We start from the raw sequence: 21,432 nt of genomic DNA, 5'->3' as shown, positions 1-21,432 counted from the left end.
TAACTATGTGGTTGATCTGTTTGGCAAAATCCTCTATGTTTTTATTAGTTACTAATAATCTACATATTAATACGTAATGCATAAACTTTGTACCCCTTTTTATGAACATTACCCGGGCAGACGAGTATTTGGCATGGTTAAAATGTATATGGAGAAGGGCAGAAAGCTAATTTATACAGGGTCATTTTAATATTGCCTTAATAAATGAAACCACGCTCTCTTTTTTACGTCTGCTTACAATTTGCCAAAAAACATCAATGAATAACGAATATTTCCACTAAAAATTTTACTTTTACTTTTCTATTTTTTTAATCTTTTGATTGTCTTCAACATGAAATTCGACAGTCCAATATCGGCCACTCGACCAACTAGTAACATTTAGATTGACAAGTGAATTGTACTCTTTTCTGCCTCTCATATATCCTGAATCTAACAAATATCATCCAGTTCCACTTCTACCTACCCCTGAAAAGGAAAAGGCGTGATACAATTATATGTATATTCTCTATTTAATAAAATGCAAGATCTTGACCTAACCAAAATCTCCTAAAAATGTCCTCCTCATAATCAAGAAATTAACCATTTGAATTGTTACAGAGGTCTTACGTTCCCGGGAGGTGAATCCGGTATATCGGTACCAGACACTCTCTGCACCACCAAGTCGGTCGGGATTTCTGTGGACACGAACACGTATGAACCCCATCTCTTAGCGGGTACCATGGCTCATATGATTGGTCATAATATTGGTAAGTTATATAAGAAATATTATACTGGTTGGCCTGAAGGGTTCTTCTGTCTCTATGTTGTAAAGTATGGTCTTCTGGTGCTACATGCCTTCTACTTAATAGAAGCAAAACTCATAATTTCGAATCAAAAAGTACTAAGTCACACTACGATGCTCGTTACCTAGAAATAAATTGACATAAATCCCATTGATTTCGCTGACTTTAAAATACTCCAAACCAAACACAATAGTGCTGGCAATGTACACTACGGTAGAAACTAATTTCCTTACATAACAAACCTATATACTGATAGTCTATTCAGTTCCAAACCCACTAAAAAGATAACGAAACGTTGAAAAGTAAAAATATTTTTTTTTTAGATACGATAGTTTACTCAGAAGCCATCGCAATATTGCCAATTAATTTCATTTCGCATGATACCGTGCGAACCTATACGAAAAAACGAACAATATTTCAAACTTTTTCCAATAAATTCAAACTCTGACGACCCAATTAGGTCAGGGGTAATGGCGTCGTGTACGTCTATAGCCTCGGGCAGTTCTCGGTCACAATTCTTGCCATGTCTAGTCGAAAACTGGGAGAAAAAATACGCCGACTAAAAATAAATTTTAAAATAAAACTACGCAGAAAGTGTATGTCAGAGAGGGACATATAAAATACTAACCGCTTTCTTTTATACTAATTGGCAGTATTTTTTGTTCGTTATGGAGTAAATTCGTCTGCAATATTGATTTTTGTTACTATCTGGCTCGAAGGACCAAAAATATGTATGGTTTTAGCAGTTACTTTGTTACTAAAACAATTTTATCACAACTCTAATGAAATCTGATTAATTTAAAATTTAAATGAAACTCACTTTACTTACACCTATTAAAATAAAAAAAAACCCCATGACATTTTATATCGATTCTGATTCTTGTTAAAACTGGGTTCTTCCCGCTGCAAATGCATTTCTATACACCAGGCATGGGTCACGATGACGGGCGCGAACAGTGCTTCTGCCGCGACTGGCACGGCTGCATCATGGCGCAGTCCATCGTCGGCTCCGACAACGTCCAGCCGTACAAGTTTTCAGACTGCTCCAAGAATGATTACATCAATGAGCTGAGGATCGGCCAGGGCCTATGTCTTCTCAATAAACCTAACCAGGTAAGTTAGTCTAGTTATGGTCTTTTATTTATACGAATGCTTGGAAATTGAAATAAATGTACTTAATGGATCGGACTGTCAGCAGCATTATTTTAAACTGTATAATTGTAGAAATAAGGTAGATTTTAAATTAACTTTTCGGACGACCAACACATCAGTTTCTCCCGTAACCATGAAGGCTGCAATGTTGGAAAATCCGTTAAGTAGTTATAATATTTCAATGCCAGGTAAGTTACTGATATAAGAATGTCCAAGTCCATAATGTTATTCCCTATGTTTAAACACTTCTTTCTTCTTCCTCTAATACCTTTAGGAGTTTCGTAGATTACCTTGGTAGTCAGATTTCAGTGAAAAAAAGAACTTTTCTATGTTGTGTATCTTGTTCGTACTTATTTTATACGCATTGTGTGAGCGTTAATACTTGTAAAATTGTTTACCTGGCTTATGCCAATTTATAGGTTTATACCTTTCACAGCTTCTACTCTTATATCTATTCTAATAAGATTCAGCTTACAACTAAATGTAACATAAATATCAAAATCGAATAATTATCGTACTTTTTATCACAAAAAATCAAACACTGAATTTAGTAACAATAACAAAGTTTTATGTAATCCCGTGTTTCTTTTTATTATTTCCAAAAACGGTCTCCTCCACAACGATTTCGTCTAAAATCTGCACACATTTTCAAAATTCGAAAATCCCACCATAGCAGAAATGTTTTTACTACAAAATTCTGGGCTATTCACAAATTTTGCACGAAAATATAAACGTCCGTCGTAAAGTTGACGACGCTGGTTCGACTGCGACCTCGGTTATCAGTACGGAACACCAAAACTCGGCCAGGTTCGCTGGATTTTGTTAATGCTGTATTAAAATACGTCGGAGGATCAAATTTAAAATCTGACATACTTCGTTGTGAGGTTTAATTTTGCTTAGATTGAGTTGAACTTTTGAAATGTTAACAGTCTGTGGATGCATTAATAATTAATCATTACTTTTCATTTTATGCTCAGGTATTGCGTAGAACATATAAAAATTGGAACGTGACTTCTTAGAACGAAGTACCATAATTAGTTTATCATCATTTACCCTAAATGCAACTATGTTTTGAAATAGGTAAATAATTTTTGCTATTATAGTAAACAAGGCAACGCAATTTAACAATTTTAGCAGTGGCCTCTATCTGTGATTAAATAATACGTTATTTATATCAACATTTGATAACATAATAGCAAAATATCCAACATGCAGAACGGATGTCGTGTAATTTTATTCTAAACATTTCGTAAACTTTGTTCTCGGATTGGCAGTGTTAGTAGAATGCTAATCCGTTGGTGGGTGAAGTGGGGTGAGTTTACGCGGACAGGCTGGCCAGAAGTTCTCCAAAGTCGGTGCATTTCAGATTAACCCGAGTTATTTAATTTCCAAAACTGAATGTTTGCAAGTTGACCGACGGATTCTGTTTGATGCTGGTTTTGTTGATTTCAATGATGATTTCTAATTATGTTGTCTGATTAGATTAGTAATTGAAGGTAAGATCTTGGTTTCGGTCAGACTGTTCTAGAATCAATTTTCTGAAATTTTATAGTTAAAACATGACATCTGAGTTTATAGGAAGCAGTAATACTTTCTTGTTTGTTCCCATATAAAATCCTCACTTCAAGTGTTTAAATAAAATCATATATTTACATATATGTTTATAACGAGGTGAACATAACATCAAATAGCCGACCAAGGTTGCCATTTTACGCAATAAAAAGTAACTGTTCATGAATCTACACTCTATAAAATCTATTCATTTAGGCCAATGGGTTCACAATACCTAAGTTCCAAGGAACTATAAAAAACATTCGAAAGTGTTACAATCCACTAAATTCTGAATCTTCTCCAAGGTACTTAACAACATCTAGTTCAGGGACCTATTCAAAGCCAAAAAACTAGGTTTCCAAACGCGGTCCGCACTTTACATCTCGTTTATTGTAATGGTTATCGGTTCAGCTGATATGTCCAGCCCACATTGACTTGCTAATCTGAAATGTAAGTCAATAGGAGGGAAGGAGGTGGAAGGTTAAATTGGGGGCTGGTCTTGCCTTTTTTTCTATCAGATAATATATTCTGTGTTGGAATATAAAAAATCGGGATTATTTTTGCTGAGTGGCGTAACTGACTGACTGGTTTAAGATGCAACGTGATCAATATTTTTGGACTACGCTGTGCTGTACAGCGTAGTCCAAATCCGGTATTTGAGTTAGGATAACATATTCAGTATAATAATTAGATTTATAATATCCTTTAACAAATTTTGTTTAAGCTAAATTATAATTTAGATCGTAAAGCTCGCTAAATGTACGACATGGCTGTTTCTTTATGCAGTCTTTCAATTGGTGCATAATGTTCAAAACAGCCGACAATTTCCTTTTAGCATTCTCAGTCGCCACCGTGCTATACAACTTCACTCAACCTTACCGTTTTTGTTCAAATCATCATACCACAAAATCCCACATCAATAAAAACCAACCGTTCTAAACCAACAAACACCGCAAAACCATCTCATCTCAATGCAAAATGGATTCCAGACACGTTGGAAAATTAATCAGGGGCGCGCTATTGTTTGTCGGAGTCGTCTGCCTTGGCACTCCTTTAATAAAAGTTATGTTAATACTGCCGGTCCGCTCGCTGAATTATCTCTTCGTTTGCGAATATATAATAACAGTGCGGCCAGTGCGAAGCTTTATTGGAATATATTTACATTCTACCCGATTATAATGCCTCTCGTCGGTTCTCTCATCGATTCCCGAGGTTTACATATTTATCGGGAGATGATTTCGCTCCCTCTTCGGGTCTTGTTTCAATTGAGGTGTGGTGTGTAGTGTCGATTTTATTCTCAAAGGATTTCAAATGGCTTTGTGGTGAATGATTTTTATATTTGCTGTGGGTAATGTTCTGCATTTCTTTAGGAATACGATTTGCTTACAAATGTTGACATATTAAATTAATAATCAAATTTCAAATATAAGGGGTTGTTCAACATGACATGACGAATGACGTTCTGGATTCTGATGATGCACCCGAGGCAATTTTGTATAATCATGAGATGCGATTTTTGAGGATCGAAATTGTATTTAACTTGTAAAAATCTTACCAAAAAGAAGAAGCCTTGTCCAGTAATACGCAAATACAACAAGCTAATATACCAATGATGTGTTAAAATCAGGTCCAATATACTCATCTACCATATCAGGATAAAATGCCCGGTCTTGCCTAGTCTTCTAAATCAAAGCTTACTTAGCAATCATGAAACGGAATATCATTTTATATCCAATTATAGTCTGAGGACACTGAACGTCCCGCGCGGTGGGCGCAACTGAATACCAATTCAAGATAGAATTGTAGCAAACGATCTAGGAATTTGAAATTGAATGAATATACTGATACATCGCTAATGTCAACATAGTAATGAATTTATGCCGTTGGTTTTGTTTCAATTAGCTTTATATAATTACTACCTACCATACTTTGACACAATTCAACACAATAAATAATAAACATTGAATTGTTATGTCCTTTTTTACTTCTATGTCTAAATACCTGCATCATTACAAAGTCAAAAACAGTACAATTTCGAACTTTAATAAAATCATAGACAATTGTATGAGGAATGAGGTCGTCAAACGGCGAAACTCTTCGATCTTTATTGGCATGTAGTGCGGGGCTGGCAGCTTTACGATGTTATTTCCTGGTACCCGTCGTCTCCGAATGTTTTCCATTCCATACAACTTTGATACTTCACTTTGTATTTTGTTAAACTACATTCATGTTACGTTATAATGAGTTGCTTCGTTCTTTTTATATGATTTAGGTTCTGAGAATTGTGGTTCGTTTGAATTTCGTTCAAACAAACGTTCGTGTATCATTTTGTTCTAACATTCGTGGAATGCTTTGTACTTATTTAATGATTTCGTTAAATTAATTTCTTTTGTATATTCTCTTTGTGCATAATTTTTGTATGGTTTTATATTATGTATACAGACATAATTATCTGGCAGGTGTGTAAGAAAGAACAGTAGCATTAAAATTTAAGAAGAACGTGCTATGAAATTAATCGGGTGGGTCCGACAAAACTATAATAACGTAAAGGAAAACACTATTAATATATATCTGATTAATAAAACTAACCTAGCTAGATAACCATGACTTACACGTTAATTACTTATATTATATTAAATTAACATTATAATTATTATTAGTTTATTATCAAGACACACTTGCATCCTGCAACTCTAAACTAGGGTTACATTTGCATATTCTCTTCTTCCAAATCTCCAATTTTATTGGGTTTTAGATTCATAAAATCTCTTGTTCCAGTTGGTGAACCAGTTGTGTGGAAATGGAAAGTTAGATGAAGGCGAGGAGTGTGACTGCGGCACCATCACCGAGTGCCAGAATAGTAACCCTTGCTGCGACCCCTTCACATGCCGGCTCACCAAGGAAGCCCAGTGCGCTTACGGAGAATGCTGCGAGAGGTGTTTGGTAAGTTATTTACTGATCATTTTTCATCTTACCAATATCATAAATTACTAAATTATCTTACTTCCCTTATGTATTGTGATAATATCCTATTGATGGTAAACATTCAGTATCTAGATAAAAGTAGATAAACGGAAACTACTGAATATATTTGGAACAAATTTGGCACACAAACCACGTTCCGGATTAACATATAGGCTACATTTGTCTAGCAAAAGTATAGAGTGTTTTTTTTACAGAATGCAAATAAGACGAAAAATGAACGCAAAGAATTAACCAACGAACAGGAGATTTTTTCACTCCATTCGCAATAATTGTTTTTGTACAAAAAAATTGGCTGCTTCCCAGAAATAGGAATCTGTTTAAACACTGGGCTGGAGTTGGTTTAAACCAATCGCTTTTATGGTTCACTGTTAGAAGCTAAATCTTTAATCCCACAAAAGTCGAAGTTTAAAAATACTCTATTTTCGAATAGTATTTAACTAAGTTTGAATAATCTCAGAAACTACATAACAATGTCCTAGAAGCGGTAAGTGGTGACACAATTGGTGCAGCCCCGGTATTTCCATCTATTTCGATCAATAATGCTATCTAGTATCGACTAGGCGTATGCTGTTGTACTCCTATAGTTGGATTTATGTACCCAAACCAAGCTCGTATATCTAGCGAAATTTGCATACTAGAAAATACAATTCAGTAAATCAATTGTGATTTGTGATCAACATCTGAACCCAAGTATGGCCTGAGTTACTTCATTGCATTCTCCTACTTCATTGCATTCTAAATTTAAAAAATGCGAGGCCATTCGTGACTAACTTCAACATAAATATTGATGTCAAATTCCTCTGACTCCTTGATCTACAGCTCAAACCACGAGGCACCGTCTGCCGTGACGCCACGAACGAATGCGACTTAGAAGAGACCTGCACTGGAGTTACTGGCGCCTGTCCTCCTGACTCTTATCGGAAGAACGGAGACCCTTGCGAGGACGGCAAAGGATACTGTTTTGCTGGACAGTGTCCTACACTGTCCGTGCAGTGCGAAAATATCTGGGGCACTGGATCTATCGGCGCTGATAGAGAGTGCTTCGAACAGTTTAACTCCAAAGGTGCTATGACAGGCCACTGCGGGAAAGACGGGAATGGCCACTACATCAAGTGTGAGACTGAGTGAGTAGATCTGGATTTTATGGAATAAATGACGTCACAGGATACGCTTGTTTGGTACTCGCCACGATTGTTCACAAATAGTAGCAACATCGTCTATAACATTCGATTCCAAATGCGCATAGCACTAAACTGTATTTCTGAGACTTGACGTTAGCTATCGCAGTAGAATAATGTACAATACTATATAAGACTATTTCAATCAAAGTGTGTAATGTTGCTACTATTTAGAGGCAGGCGCGGCACAAATTCTTCATGTCAACTAACGGTTTCAATTAACTACCATTGCTTATTATTTATCAATAATATATGTGTACTTTTAAACTTTGTGAATTATCGCTTGCTTTAACGGTGAAGGAAAACATAGTAAGGAATCTTGCATACCTGAGAAATTCACTATAAGAATTTTAAGGGTGTGTTAAGTCTACTAATCCGCAATAAGCCAGCGTGGTGGACTAAGGCCTAATCCCTCTCAGTAGTAGAGGAGGCCCGTGCCCAGTAGTGGGACATTATATAATACAGGGCTAATATTATTATTTTTATTATTACTTTTAAACTGTCACGCTCTGCTACATGCGACTTAAGAATTCTATTTTGTCCTAATTTCTTCCAGGAATGTGAGATGCGGTTCCTTACAGTGCCAAAATGGAAATAGATACCCCGTCGTCACAGGCTTAGATGAATACTTTACTAGGACAGTTATTACTATCAAGGGAAGCGAATATGAGTGCAAGTAAGTGGCCACCATATTTGTATATGTTTACAGGTCTTTAGCAAACTCCAGCCAATGATTATGAGCTTCGAAAACGTCTTATTTCCTTTTATATTCTTTTTATTTCTCAAAATGCTCCAATGTCTTATTTATAGCAGCTTTATGCAACAAACTACAACGAAAACAACTTAATATGGAATCAGAATGATTTGTTAGCACTTAGTTATATTTACTTAGTCTGGCCATAAATACTGTTACACTTAATTATAAAAAAATATTACATTTGAATTTCGAATCTGTCATTTTTATACGATTGTTCATTGTGTTTTCTCATTTTGGCGCCAATACATTGTAAAATATTTTGCGATATTAAAATGGTGTGGGGTGATAAAGAGAACCGAATCGCTGTGATAGCATTACACAAAGTAGGTATGGAGCCAAATGCAATTTTTAAAACTCTCCATACACTTGGTATTAGTAAAATGTTTGTGTACCGGGCTATTAATAGGTACAATGAGACCTCCTCTGTTTGTGACAGAAAAGATCTGGCCGTCCACGTAGTGTTCGTACGAAAAAGGTGGTCAAAGCAGTAAGGGAAAGAATTCGAAGAAATCCTGTCCGAAAGCAAAAGATTTTATCTCGGGAAATGAAGATAGCACCTAGAACCATGTCGCGTATTTTAAAAGATGACTTAGGACTTGCAGCCTATAAGAGACGCACTGGCCATTTCTTAACTGATAATTTAAAGAAGAATAGGGTGGTAAAATCGAAACAACTACTGAAGCGGTACGCAAAGGGAGGTCACAGAAAAATTTTGTTTACGGATGAGAAAATTTTTACAATTGAGCAACATTTTAACAAACAAAATGACCGTATTTATGCTCAAAGCTCTAAGGAAGCTTCCCAATTAGTCGACAGAGTGCAACGTGGACATTATCCGACTTCAGTGATGGTTTGGTGGGGTGTTAGCTATGAAGGAGTGACTGAGCCATATTTTTGTGAAAAAGGTATCAAAACATCGGCACAAGTGTATCAAGATACCATTCTTGAGAAGGTAGTTAAGCCCCTTAACATCACCATGTTCAATAACCAAGTATGGTCCTTCCAGCAAGACTCGGCGCCGGGTCATAAAGCTCGGTCCACGCAGTCTTGGTTGGAATCGAACGTTTCGGACTTCATCAGAGCTGAAGACTGGCCGTCGTCTAGTCCCGATCTTAATCCGCTGGATTATGATTTGTGGTCAGTTTTAGAGAGTACAGCTTGCTCTAAACGCCATGATAATTTGGAGTCCCTAAAACAATCTATACGATTGGCAGTGAAGAATTTTCCCATGGAAAGAGTGCGTGCTTCTATTGATAACTGGCCTCATCGTTTAAAGGACTGTATTGCAGCCAATGGAGACCACTTCGAATAAGCTTTTTATATTTTTAATTGTTTTATATTTATGTATTAAACTGACACACTGTAAAAGTAATAAATGTTATTTGCAGTTAACAATTTTCTTTTTTCTTTATTACAATATTTATGGCAAGACTAGGTATAAAATGGAATTTGATCGTCTCTTGGAGTGTACGTCATATTTCTTATCAAACCGATTTAAAAAGAAGGTTCCTACCATAACATATCTTTAGTCTTCTTTTATTACATGTCTTTCAGTCTTTATATACTTTACTACAGCATCATACTACAACACTACAACTGACTGATTCCTTTAAGGGGCCGTTCAAGTATCATGGCAGCGAGGGCGGGTCATGTAAAACGTTACGATGCGTTACAGGCCCAGAAGGGGGTGTTCGAACAATGCGTGATGTAACATTGGAATTTTTATTTTAAAACAAAAACAAAGGTATTTTAGCGATTTTCTGGTACTTTTCGGAATAAATTGAAATTTTAGAGTTACATAACTTTTTACGAGGGGGGCGGGGGCGTACAGGAAATAAAGGGGGGACGTCAAAAATCTTCAAAAATTGCGTTACGTAATACTTGAACGGCCCCTAACTGCTGTCTTTACATAAGCACTACACTACAACTGACTGATCCGTCCACCTGGTCTTCCAGAGCGACCACAGGTCTTCCGAAGCACAACGAGGTGGCGCCGCTGGGGCTGGTGCGCGACGGCACCCCGTGCGGCGACAACCTCGTGTGCGTCAACCAGACCTGCACCTCCATCTTCCCCTACCTCGACCACACCAAGTGCCCCAGCGACCGGAACAACCATGAGTGTTCTGCTAAAGGGGTAAGTGTTCCTACAGGACTTGTACATGATTTACGGGATTAGGAGAATGATGATGAATTATTATTTAATTTCTATGATGTTTTTTTCATCTGTAAATACTTTTGAGACATATTTGGTATTATATTCCTCTCATTGTATCTAAGGACAAGGAAACGCAAAGCTTTAAAAGTATTAAGTACTATAAATTATTTGATTACTAAACTAGGTTTTGCTCGTGACTTCGCCCGCGCAAAAGAGTTTTCCTGGGGTAAAAATGCTTCTATATATATCGTCGTTTTAGGTGGAGAACTAAATAACTCGGATTTTGGCCATTTTGGACTTTCATCGCTTTTGTGTTGCCCAAAACATGGCGCATATTTTGGCCTAACAAGTATTTCATTATCTTATCCCGTTTCGAAATTATAGCTATTTTTATGTTAAAAGTGGAGAAATAAATATATTCAAATAATATATATTTTGTTGTAGAAAAAGTAAATAATTAAATAATAAAATCAATAAACTGCGACTTATAATCTGTTCAATAGTAAAGAAATTAAATAAAATGAGTTGTTTAATTCTTTCTCGAGTCTATTGTTTGTAAACAAAATGAATCAAGTGTGTAGAAGAACTAAAAAACTTGATTTGTTTAATTTAGACATTGAAAATCCTAATGGTATTCACTTTAATAAACTCTATAATTGTAATTATTTAACCTTATAATTACTTTACCATATGGTTTCTAGTGTGGCAAAACTAAATAACTATACGAGTTATTTAGTTTATTTCAGCAAACTTACAAAACATTGTTGTGGCAGAATTGAATAAGAAGTTTTTATTTTTTTATAATTTTATTCTTGAGGTCAGAGGTTTTTTTGTTAATGCATAATATAATAGATAATAAGACCCAAGATATATAAAAATATCGGCATTAAAATTATTTATAGTTTTTTAGTAATGCTTAAAAATAACGAAAAAAAAAACAGTTAATCGCGTTTATCTCGAAACTAGAAATTTTGAGTTATTTAGTTCTCCACCTACAACGACGATATTCCCGGCATAAAAAGTAGCCCATGTACTTGTCATGATCTCAAACTATGTATCTCTATTTCTGTTGTTTTTGAGTTTAATAAACAGACACTGCTTGGGGAATTTATTTTAGAATATGTAAGGATAGTTTTATGTAGTAAATCGATGTTGTAAACAATTTCGTCTACAACATTAATTGCTACGACTTTAACAATTTCTTCTAACAAGTATTAACCGCTGTTATGATCCAGTTAAAACCACGTACCCAGGGTAACTATTGGTCATACTGAGATTTAGCATCAAATTTCTGATGAGCATAATCAGTACCAATCTTTGTAAATTAACTGCCAATCATCAATGATCAAGAACTCTTGATGCTTGTCATCAACAATAACTTACTTCCCGTCGCTCTACATGCAACCCTCCATTGAGCGACTTAAAATCAACCACAAAATAACAAAAGACCTAGATATTAAAATCCGCATCCAGATATACCGAAGGAGAGCGGAAGGCTCCGCTTTTTAATAGTTTGAGTGCCGCCGCGTGCCGGCCATTATTCAATTTTTTACTTTTAACTTCGCCATTTTACCACGATCCTGTTACGTGGTTACCTGTTGTGTACCGATTGCGGTTTGTAAATGCATTTCGGATTTTATGTATAGTACCTATCGGGTTTAATTATGAGCAACACCAGAGTTTCTTGCCCGTTCTTCTCTGGTGAGAACTGCTTTCCGAACTGTTGGTAGAGTTAATATTGACGGAATCTAAATAATGTATAACATTTTACGGATTCAAATAAATCATTTCATTATGGAGTACAACAATCATGTCATTGGCTTTGGTTTTTGTGTATTGGACCCCGAAGTCAACGGCGGGGGAAACCTGCGAATTGGGTACTGGAATCCCTCGGCTACTACAGGGTTTTGGAGGAAAGTTGGGAGGGGATATCTGCGAAAGGGCAGTGTGTGGGAGGGAGGGGGGAGGAACCCTCTTAGGGCGGAGGTGGAAAGGCTACGATATGTTCGTAAGCCCTCATAGGCCTTAATGTGTAGTTACAACCATGAGGTATACACTTTACATGTGCCTAGGGCCGCGACAAACCTTTTTCTGACGGAGTTTTCCTGGATACAAATCCCGCTATATATTTTCCCGGGATAGAAAGTAGCCTATAACGTTCCCAGCGTCTTAAACTATCTTCATACCAAATTTCATAAAAATCTGTTCGGGAAATTTTGAGAAAATCGATAACATACAGACAGAAAAGATGACTTCCTTTTGCAATGTATAGAAGTATAAAAAGTGTAAATAAATTGTAACAAGAACCAATATAATAGAGACAAACAAGCTTAATGGATTCCGGAGATGACGAAGACTTCGCTATTCACAGCTTACAATAATCTAGAGAAACTATCCCCGTAGAGTTGCGGGCAGGTGGTCAAGCCACAAGCGACAGCGGTCGCCGCGCCAGTGTCCAGTTTAATTCAATATCATTTAATTGCCTCCTGTACTCGGCTCGGACATCGTTAATTAGAAGTTTGGGCGGAGTGAGCTCGGGCTAATGATGCGGTCTGTGCTATGAGCGGGTAGCGATTAAAGCGAGTATTTATCATCAAAGCACGCTATAATGATATATAATAATATGTTACCACTACCAGCTTTACTTTACTTTACTTTTAAATTACTTATTACTCACAAGTAATGCCAAAGGTTTCTTGCCAACCTGTAAAGAGATAATGAAATTTAGACGTTTCTATTGTCTTAAGAATTCTTTTCCAAATAACTACTTACTAAATCAAACTAATCGTTTTTTTATTGCTTTGAATGATGATACGAGCTTGTCGTTCGCTTGATGGCAAGATACGCGCCCATAAATAGTAGAAATCCAACACCTTGAATTACAGAGTATTGTCTAGTATTCCACTGCACTCGCCGTCCTGAGACTTGAGATGTTAAGTCTTAGTATGTCCAGTAGTTAAACTGACTACAATGTCCTTCAAACTGGACCACAACAGTGACTGCACACTACTGCTTGGCGGTAGAAATAGACATTGCGGTGGTACCTGCCCAGGCGGACCCTAACATATGTATGCGAGACCTACCACCAATATAATATACTATCGTTGTTTCCTTGTTATTATTTTATTAATTATCAGCTTTAACTGACAGAAACAATTAGCAAAAACGCTACCGCTGTCGATTAGAAGCTTACAACTTTCAAATAACATTTTGCACATCGAAACATGGAATAATTATAATTAGCAGCGAATTTGTACAGCGAACCACACGCTGGTCAGAACTACGCCCCGACATTAACTGCTTTAGTAACCGCATGTTAAACTTGCAACTAATTATATAATGTTATGTTTATTAACAAAATAATATAAAAAATGATAGCAAAAATTATTATACTTTTAATTGGGTTCAAAACAAACACACCCACGCCCTTCATGCACCAACTTTCTGCCGTGTATATTCCATCCATCCATTCCAAGTATGAACTAGTGTACAGCCAATGATTCTGTATTTTATTTATTGCTTTGAATGACGAGACGAGCTTGCCGTTCGCCTGATGGTAAGCGATACTACCGCTCATAAGCAACAGAAACACCATCCAACACTTTAGTATTCCACGGCGCTCGCCATCCTGAGACGTGAGATGTTAAGTCTTATTATGTCCAGTAGTTACACTGACTACAATATATCAATAATTTGTTTTTTTATTTTTATAAAAAAGTAATCATGAAAAAAATACATTACAATTAAAAATAAATATCGGGCAAAACCAAACAGACACATTAATTCAATAACAAATAGCAAAAATTCGTTCAAATAATTTTTTTTTTTGAGTACAAAGGCCTTTACCTATTACCGAAGTCTAGGTCTAGAAGGTCAATTAAACAGTAGACCTGAATCAAATTAATACCAGGGCCTTAAAAGAGAAACATTCCAGCACAAACGCGTCAGACTCCGAATGAAACGGAAGCGTAAACTTCAGGTGTGCGGTGTGATAACTTGATTTGATGGCGAACTCGGGGCATCTAAACTGAGGTCCGCACGCAAATCGGATTGGGAGGGAGCGGGACGGGAGCGCAGAGGGGAGGGCTGTCGAATTCGGTTACAGAATTGTCGAGACCTGGATTTTGGAATTAGGGATGAGGGAAGCGTTAGGTTTAAGCGAATTTGGACTTTTTGATGCTTAGAGATTTTATATAGGATTCCATAATCACTTTTGCTGCTAAATTTATTCTTTGTAACAAATGTATTTTTATTCTTAGTAGCCTTTGTCGCAGGAGAGGACTAAGGTACTGTTGTCCGAAAAATCAGTTACAATATCTACTTACACTTTACATGAAATTTTTTTTTATATCAATATCTAACATTCGCCAAACATAAAATCATTAGTAAGAGGTAGAATTTATATACCTACACTATAATGACAGTGTAATTAGTATAATAGAGTCCATAACACTTTCAGTAAAGCAACTATTCACCATCCTTTATTAACAGCATGCATACTTTTTCGTGCATACCCTTCCACGCCGGCAACCAATACGGCCGCTAGTTCAAGAATTTCAACATAGTTTCACGGGTGTGAATCTTGAACCGAGTCCAGTGTAACCGCAGAGATGTTCCCGACCGTAGAAGCTACGAGATAGCTGAAACTTTGCGAGAATATCTTCACCCTTAAAAAAATACTTTTGTATGAGTTCTGTCAAGTAATGCGAAAGTAACTGTGCATTGCGATTCCACGGTTAATTATGAACTTGGGATTTGTTAATCTGAGTAATAACTTCTAGAATTTCATTTAAATTTAAAATAGTTATTCTACTGCTTGACGGCAAATAGACAATGCTAGTGTTCATACAAACGAAGTGACATACTTTTCTAACGAGCACTGCAGAGTAACCCATGCAAATGATAGTAAATGGAGTAGGGCCCAGTAGTGTCGACTGACGAGACATGACGATGATGACGGGCAACAATGTTAATCGTCGCCAGGTTTGAAGATAAACGAGAATTAGCTTTTAAGTGTTGGAAAGAGATATTAAATATTAAATTAAAATCTCTATCACCTGTCGAATTTCGTCGTAATTTAGATTTAAAAAATAAAAATATAAACGTATCATCCGGTCTCGACCTTCCTAATCACGAGTGGGACTTCGTTCTGTGTTATTTAGTATTGTCAAATTATATCCAAACTCGGCGTACTTTTAATGAGAACTCATGTCCCTCGCGAGTCGACACAAATATGCCGGCCTGTTTGAATACTCTGCTCACCACAGCGTGATGTAACAGTCCAACGAAACATCCCATCTAGTAAGCATATTGACGCATGCAGTTCCCGGAACGCCCTAACTTTGTTCCGGGCAACAAAAGCGGGTATGCACGCTCGGATTTAGAACTTGCATATGCAGCGGGAGTCGCGTCCGAGGGGCGTGAAACGGAGGGCATGAGGGTGTAACTACAAATACTCTCGTGTCAATTTTCACGTGCATTTAGGATTTAGTTTAACTAAATAGATAACTTGTTTCAATGGATTCAAGTGTTTTAAGATCATATTCAAGTGTTATTTAGCATTGTATACTTTTGATTTTTCATTATCCACGGTAAACAAAAGCACGGTGGAATAGAATTATATATTAATTAATGCCTCATATTACAAATGTATTTACAAACCCACAACATACAAGCAAAACGGGTTGACATGCTTCAGTAAATGCTTCGAGCAATTGTCTACACACTTTTGCATGTTACGTCACAGCATCAGCCAGCCAAACGCTATGCCAACCAGTCACAACACTCCTATCCCCTCGCACCGCAACCAGCTACCCAAATGCCAGTGGAGGAGTGTAGCATCTAAAGCATTTGGATTTTGAACAAGCGATGTTTGTTTTTAACGGTGAAATGAAAACAATGGATATATTGATATGTGAAAAACTAGAATTAAATGTATTACTTCTAAAAGTCCTTCTGTTTCACTTGTATGACTTAATAAAATTCGAATTCCAAAACATGATAATCGAAGCTGAAATTTCAGAGTAAAATGAGCGTGTAATGATCATAAGCCTATATCTTTGATGTTAGCTAACGAGCTACAACTTTTAATCGTAAATTTGTGTTGTAATGAGGCGTTTGAAAAGCCCGAGCTGTGCATCAATTTGTTAAACCTAATCGAAGTATACCACTACTATAGTCTCTCGGTGAGTTTGTGACTGGATTTTGTGAAGGAATTGTTTAAATTATCATTAAGAGCATAGGAGTTTTATACATGTAAAAAGATAAAGAGAAACAAAACAAAGTTGCACCAAGCACCAATTTTGAAAAGAAACTACGGGACCGATCTAAAAGTAACTGGATAAAGAGAAAACCAATTACTGTATCGATTTAAACAATCTATCGGTGGGACCAATCTAGAAGTATATTCTTTCAAATGAAGAAATAATTTACCAAATCGGTTAATAAATGACTGAGATCTGTGGTAACAAACATTAAAAAGAAAAATAAGTTGAATTAAGAACCTCGTCCTTTTTTTTCAATTTAAAAGCAAGTAGTTCGCTTAATGAAAACGTCAAAACTAAACAATCGTATTATAATTACTATGTTCAACTACACGAACAAATTTCCGAGCGGAATCAACTTCTCAATTTCAAATTATAACCTCAAAACACTAACACGCTCCAAACACAATATGTAACCGTCAAACTGAACAGTCGTTTTAGAACTACATTTAATTACACGAACAGTAAACACAATTCTATACGCTACCTCGAAATACTAACTTTTCAAATACTTATACTCAACGGACATACCGGAACTATCATTTTAGAATCTCTATCATTAATTGCGCTCGCTTGCGAGTTTCCGTAGTACCACCCCATCGTTCCCAATTTGTGGCGGTAATATGATTCCATTCTCTACAACGAAATTAATTCGCGTAATAACATTTCAACTTGTTCTAAATCTACAATGGATGCTTGCGGATCCTTGCGTGTTTGGACTGGAATGTATTAATCTAGTTGAAAGTGGACTTAGGTTTTAGCTAATATAGACTGTGGTGTGAGAGAAGTTTTGGATTTGAGTTATTGGATTCTATTTGTTTTGCTGGGAGGGAATGATGTTTCTTTCTATAATCTAGCGGTGGTCGACTATCTACGTGGTAAAATAGATTTATCACCTACATCATGAAAGCTGTCGGCTAGGCACAAAAGGTTCCGGGTACTCGCTTAAAAAAAATGCATTAATTCGAGTTAGCCTATCGTGGGATACAAAACTTGAATATTGATTTGCGATTGTAATTATGTGTGTAACTTTGTTTTTTATTCATAAAAATGATAAGCGCTATGACAACTTGAACCAACCTCTTGCATGACCACTGCATTACGCACGTCACTAACTTATTGCGATAAAGATAGCTTTTATGTAAACAACACTAATCCCATTACACCTCATAGTAAGCGGAGTAGGGTCCTAATAGTGGCGACTGATAAGAAACGACTAACTGTCACAGTCGACGCAATTATATCTGTTTGAATTGGATATCCACATTACTGACTGATCCCGGAACGCGAAATACTTACGTGGGCACCAGTGACGAAGCGTCCATACAACCGGATTCCTACCGGCTTCCCTTTTAGGTTTATTTATGTTTGTCTTAGTTTTTAATTTCTGTTAAATGGGCCGCGATATCATAACTAAGACATTTCTATTTACATCGGCTTACCTTTTGAAAAATGGCACTCTTCGCCACTGGTGGGCTTGTTGAATGTTTTAACACAGTGTACTGCGATTACTATTCGGGTGGAAACAGTATATATTCTACAACCAACAATTTAAAAAGATAAACTTAGCTATGTTTAGGTCACATATTTTTTTCAATACCTTTTGTTAGTCTTCAAGTACTTTGTAAGGAACTCTTGTAGAAAAATTCACGCTGCTAAAGCTACCGGTACAGTTACCTATAAGTTGATTGTAATTATTTTTTAAATTGGCTGAATTTTAATTTTATACATTAAGAAGATATAACAATATAAAATAGCAATTATTGTGCTAAAAATTTTATATTTCATTACTAGGATTATTTTCTTTAATACCATCAAAAGCTTTTGTGAAAGGAAAAATTAATTCCCTTTCAATTAAACTTGGCCTATTACCAAAAGTTATTCTTTGAAACGGCTCATTGTTACATTAATATAATACTAAATAATTGCGAATGATATGGACTATGTATGTATTTTATGTAAAAGCCTAGTTGAGGCGCCAGGTTCGAATATAAGATAGGGCAACGTAAAATTGGAATTTTTTTCTCAATTTCAGTCCGAAGTCTGGAATTCGTCTCCGAAATGGCAATAGGCTTGCCCCCTTATCATTGGTTTCTTCATGGCAAAAATTGGATGACTTAATGGCAACCTCTGCCTACCCCTTCGAGGGAAAGGCGTAATGTGTTTCTTTAGGGGCAGTAGTAGTACGACCACGCGAGTGACATGCTCACATTTTTGTTAATACAATATATATTTTTAAAAGAAACCATTTCATTTACTTCCAGGTGTGTTCAAACATGAACAAGTGTGTGTGCAGTCGCGGGTGGACAGGGCCGGACTGCTCGCACCACGACGTGTTGCCCCCCTCGCCGACCCCGTACGTGCCCGAGAACGCCACTAAGGCGGCGTACAACATGACCAAAAAGGAAACACCGTATGGTGAGTCAATCCCAGTGGAGAGGGCCCCTGGCCAATGTTGTTATATCTTAGTAACGTCATGGAATTTTATTATAACAAAATAATAAAGTAAATAATTACCGTAACTTCTCAAAATTGTATTGGATAAAGTAAATTTTTAAAAAAACATATGAAAATTGGATTTGCTGTTATGGTAAATCGGTTAACGTTTTCAAAGCTGTAGTACAAAAGTAAAGTGATACAAGCACAAATACTGAAACATTTAATGTTCCTTTTAATGTACTCTGTTTATATTTTCAGGTGTCTTTAACAAAGATCTATCAATATTCCCCCTACATAATACAATTGGCCATACGAATCCGAGCACTGCTTTTCAAAAAAACTAAATTAAATTTTGCGGGCGACAAGTAGCGCCATTAGCATCAGGCAAAGGGTCACGGTCCGGCGGACCAGGTCCGGGCCCGGGACGCGGGGCCGGCGGGTGCGCCGGGCCGTGGCGGAGCCGGGGCGGGAGAGTATTGCTCGGAGCGAGCGTGTCAGCAGGGCGGCGGCGGCGCACTAACGCGCGGGCCCGGGCCCCTCTCGTTGCAGGTGAACACGAGGGGGATAAGATGAGCACCATGATCATGGTGTTATTGTTGCTCGTGGTCGTGCTGTCCGTGTTCGTGGGGTTCGCGTGGATGGCATGCTGTTTCAGGTAACCGCCTGTAACTCGGTGTTGTCGCACTGTCGTGACTGGCTGTCGTGTCGTGTCGTGTCGTATGTGTGTGACGCCGGCGCCGCCCGCTCCGCGCCGGCCCGCCGCCGCGCCGCCCCCTCCCGCGCCCTCCGCCGGGCCGGGCGGCGCGGCGCCGCGGCTGACACCCTTCTGTTTGGGCGCAGAGAACTACCACGGCTCGAACACGGTGTTCCTCGTGGCGGTGCTCATGTCTGTGGTAGGGGGGGTATTCATAGTATTTGCCCTGAGCGCTCTCTGCTACAGGTCAGTCGTAGTACACAAAAACTTCTCCCTGTGCCTAAGGTTAGTGAGCAGAAAACAGACCAAAGGTAGTCTTTAAGAAGAAATTTAAATGGTCACCTTCGTATTACTTGTATGTTTACTTTAGACGTTAGCGTTGGTGTTTATGTTGATTTCCATCACGTCGGCGATTGGGTTTTTGTTTGAACATTGCGTTTGGTTACGTTTGTGGTCGTAGAGCTAGTTGGCGGGTGGCGCGTCGGCGTCCGTCGGCGCGCCACAACTGCATTTGATCTGTGGTTCTGTGTCCGCGGCGGCGGCCGGGCCGCGCGGCGCCGCCCGCCCGCGACCGTGCCACACCCGCGCCACACACGCGCCACACCCCGCGCCACACACGCGCCACTCACGCGCCACCGCGCCACGCACCCGCGGGGCCTCGCCGTCCGACCGCCTCGCTGCATGCCGACAAGGCTTTCCTCGTTGTACTCGACACACCTCGACTCAAACCCTTAAAATTCTGGGCTCTTGGATGTATGCATTGGCTTATGTGAACTGTGACTTGTTTTCGTTTCCTTTCTTGGTGGGAGGGCGCGTCGCCGGGCGCCCGCCGCCGCCGCGCGTCCCGGCGACGCGACAGCGTCTATATCTTCCGTAAACCATTGCGCGTGGCCTCCTGCTACCACTTCCACTCCACACAGTACTCTACTCCTTGTACAGTAAGTGGCCCGGCCAGGTACGTACCGCTACAGGACGGTAGACATGAAGATATAGACGACTCGACTCAGCACCGATCACTACCACTAAATTCTACTAATCTTTTGCACGAGACGCGAATGTGCGATGCACGGATTCTTCTTTCAAGCAGCTGTCTATCTAGTTAGAAACGCCTAATTGTTAATTTAAGACATCGGGGTCTTTCCAGTAAGCCCCCTCACCTGTAATATTGATTCGTTCAAATAAAACATCAGCTTGAAAGGTAGCAGCAGAAACCGGGAACTTCAGACTTCAATGTAACAAAAGTAGATTAAACATGTTTTGTCAATTATATTCCAAACATTAAAGTGAAGAAGTACTGCTGTCGCCTTGCATAAACTGTTGAATCTGATGATAAAGAAACAGAGCTACCTCCAAACATCGATACCAGTATTACTGAAAGGACTCCAGCTATCACTAAGCTAAGATCAATCAGTCAAAATCTCTTAACGTAATTTCATATGAAATGAGGAATGAAACGAAAAATTAAATTGTCTTTTA

The 21,432-nt window shown here is 38.0% G+C and overlaps 1 protein-coding gene across 8 annotated transcripts in view; it reads left to right on the top strand.

Annotated features, from left to right (window-relative positions):
• The window catches only part of LOC115442556 (disintegrin and metalloproteinase domain-containing protein 11), a 231,073-nt gene that overhangs the window by 200,632 nt on the left and 9,009 nt on the right, over positions 1–21,432 (top strand). For 5 of the 8 annotated variants that reach the window (XM_037439663.1, XM_030167613.2, XM_037439662.1 and 2 more), the window contains exons 10-17: positions 598–746; positions 1,711–1,895; positions 6,264–6,428; positions 7,290–7,594; positions 8,205–8,324; positions 10,362–10,539; positions 19,088–19,241; positions 20,103–20,241. In XM_037439663.1, coding sequence (XP_037295560.1) covers positions 598–746; positions 1,711–1,895; positions 6,264–6,428; positions 7,290–7,594; positions 8,205–8,324; positions 10,362–10,539; positions 19,088–19,241; positions 20,103–20,241 — 1,395 coding nt within the window. Of the gene's footprint in view, positions 1–597; positions 747–1,710; positions 1,896–6,263; positions 6,429–7,289; positions 7,595–8,204; positions 8,325–10,361; positions 10,540–19,087; positions 19,242–19,811; positions 19,918–20,102; positions 20,242–21,432 lie in introns of all 8 variants that reach the window. The other 3 variants (XM_030167614.2, XM_037439665.1, XM_037439664.1) reach the window with 2 other exon arrangements.

The sequence above is a fragment of the Manduca sexta genome, chromosome 17 (assembly GCF_014839805.1).
Source record: "Manduca sexta isolate Smith_Timp_Sample1 chromosome 17, JHU_Msex_v1.0, whole genome shotgun sequence".
NCBI classification, from domain to species: domain Eukaryota; kingdom Metazoa; phylum Arthropoda; class Insecta; order Lepidoptera; family Sphingidae; genus Manduca; species Manduca sexta.
The sequence above is the reverse complement of the archived record's forward strand: the minus strand, read 5'-3'. Positions and strand labels throughout refer to the sequence as shown.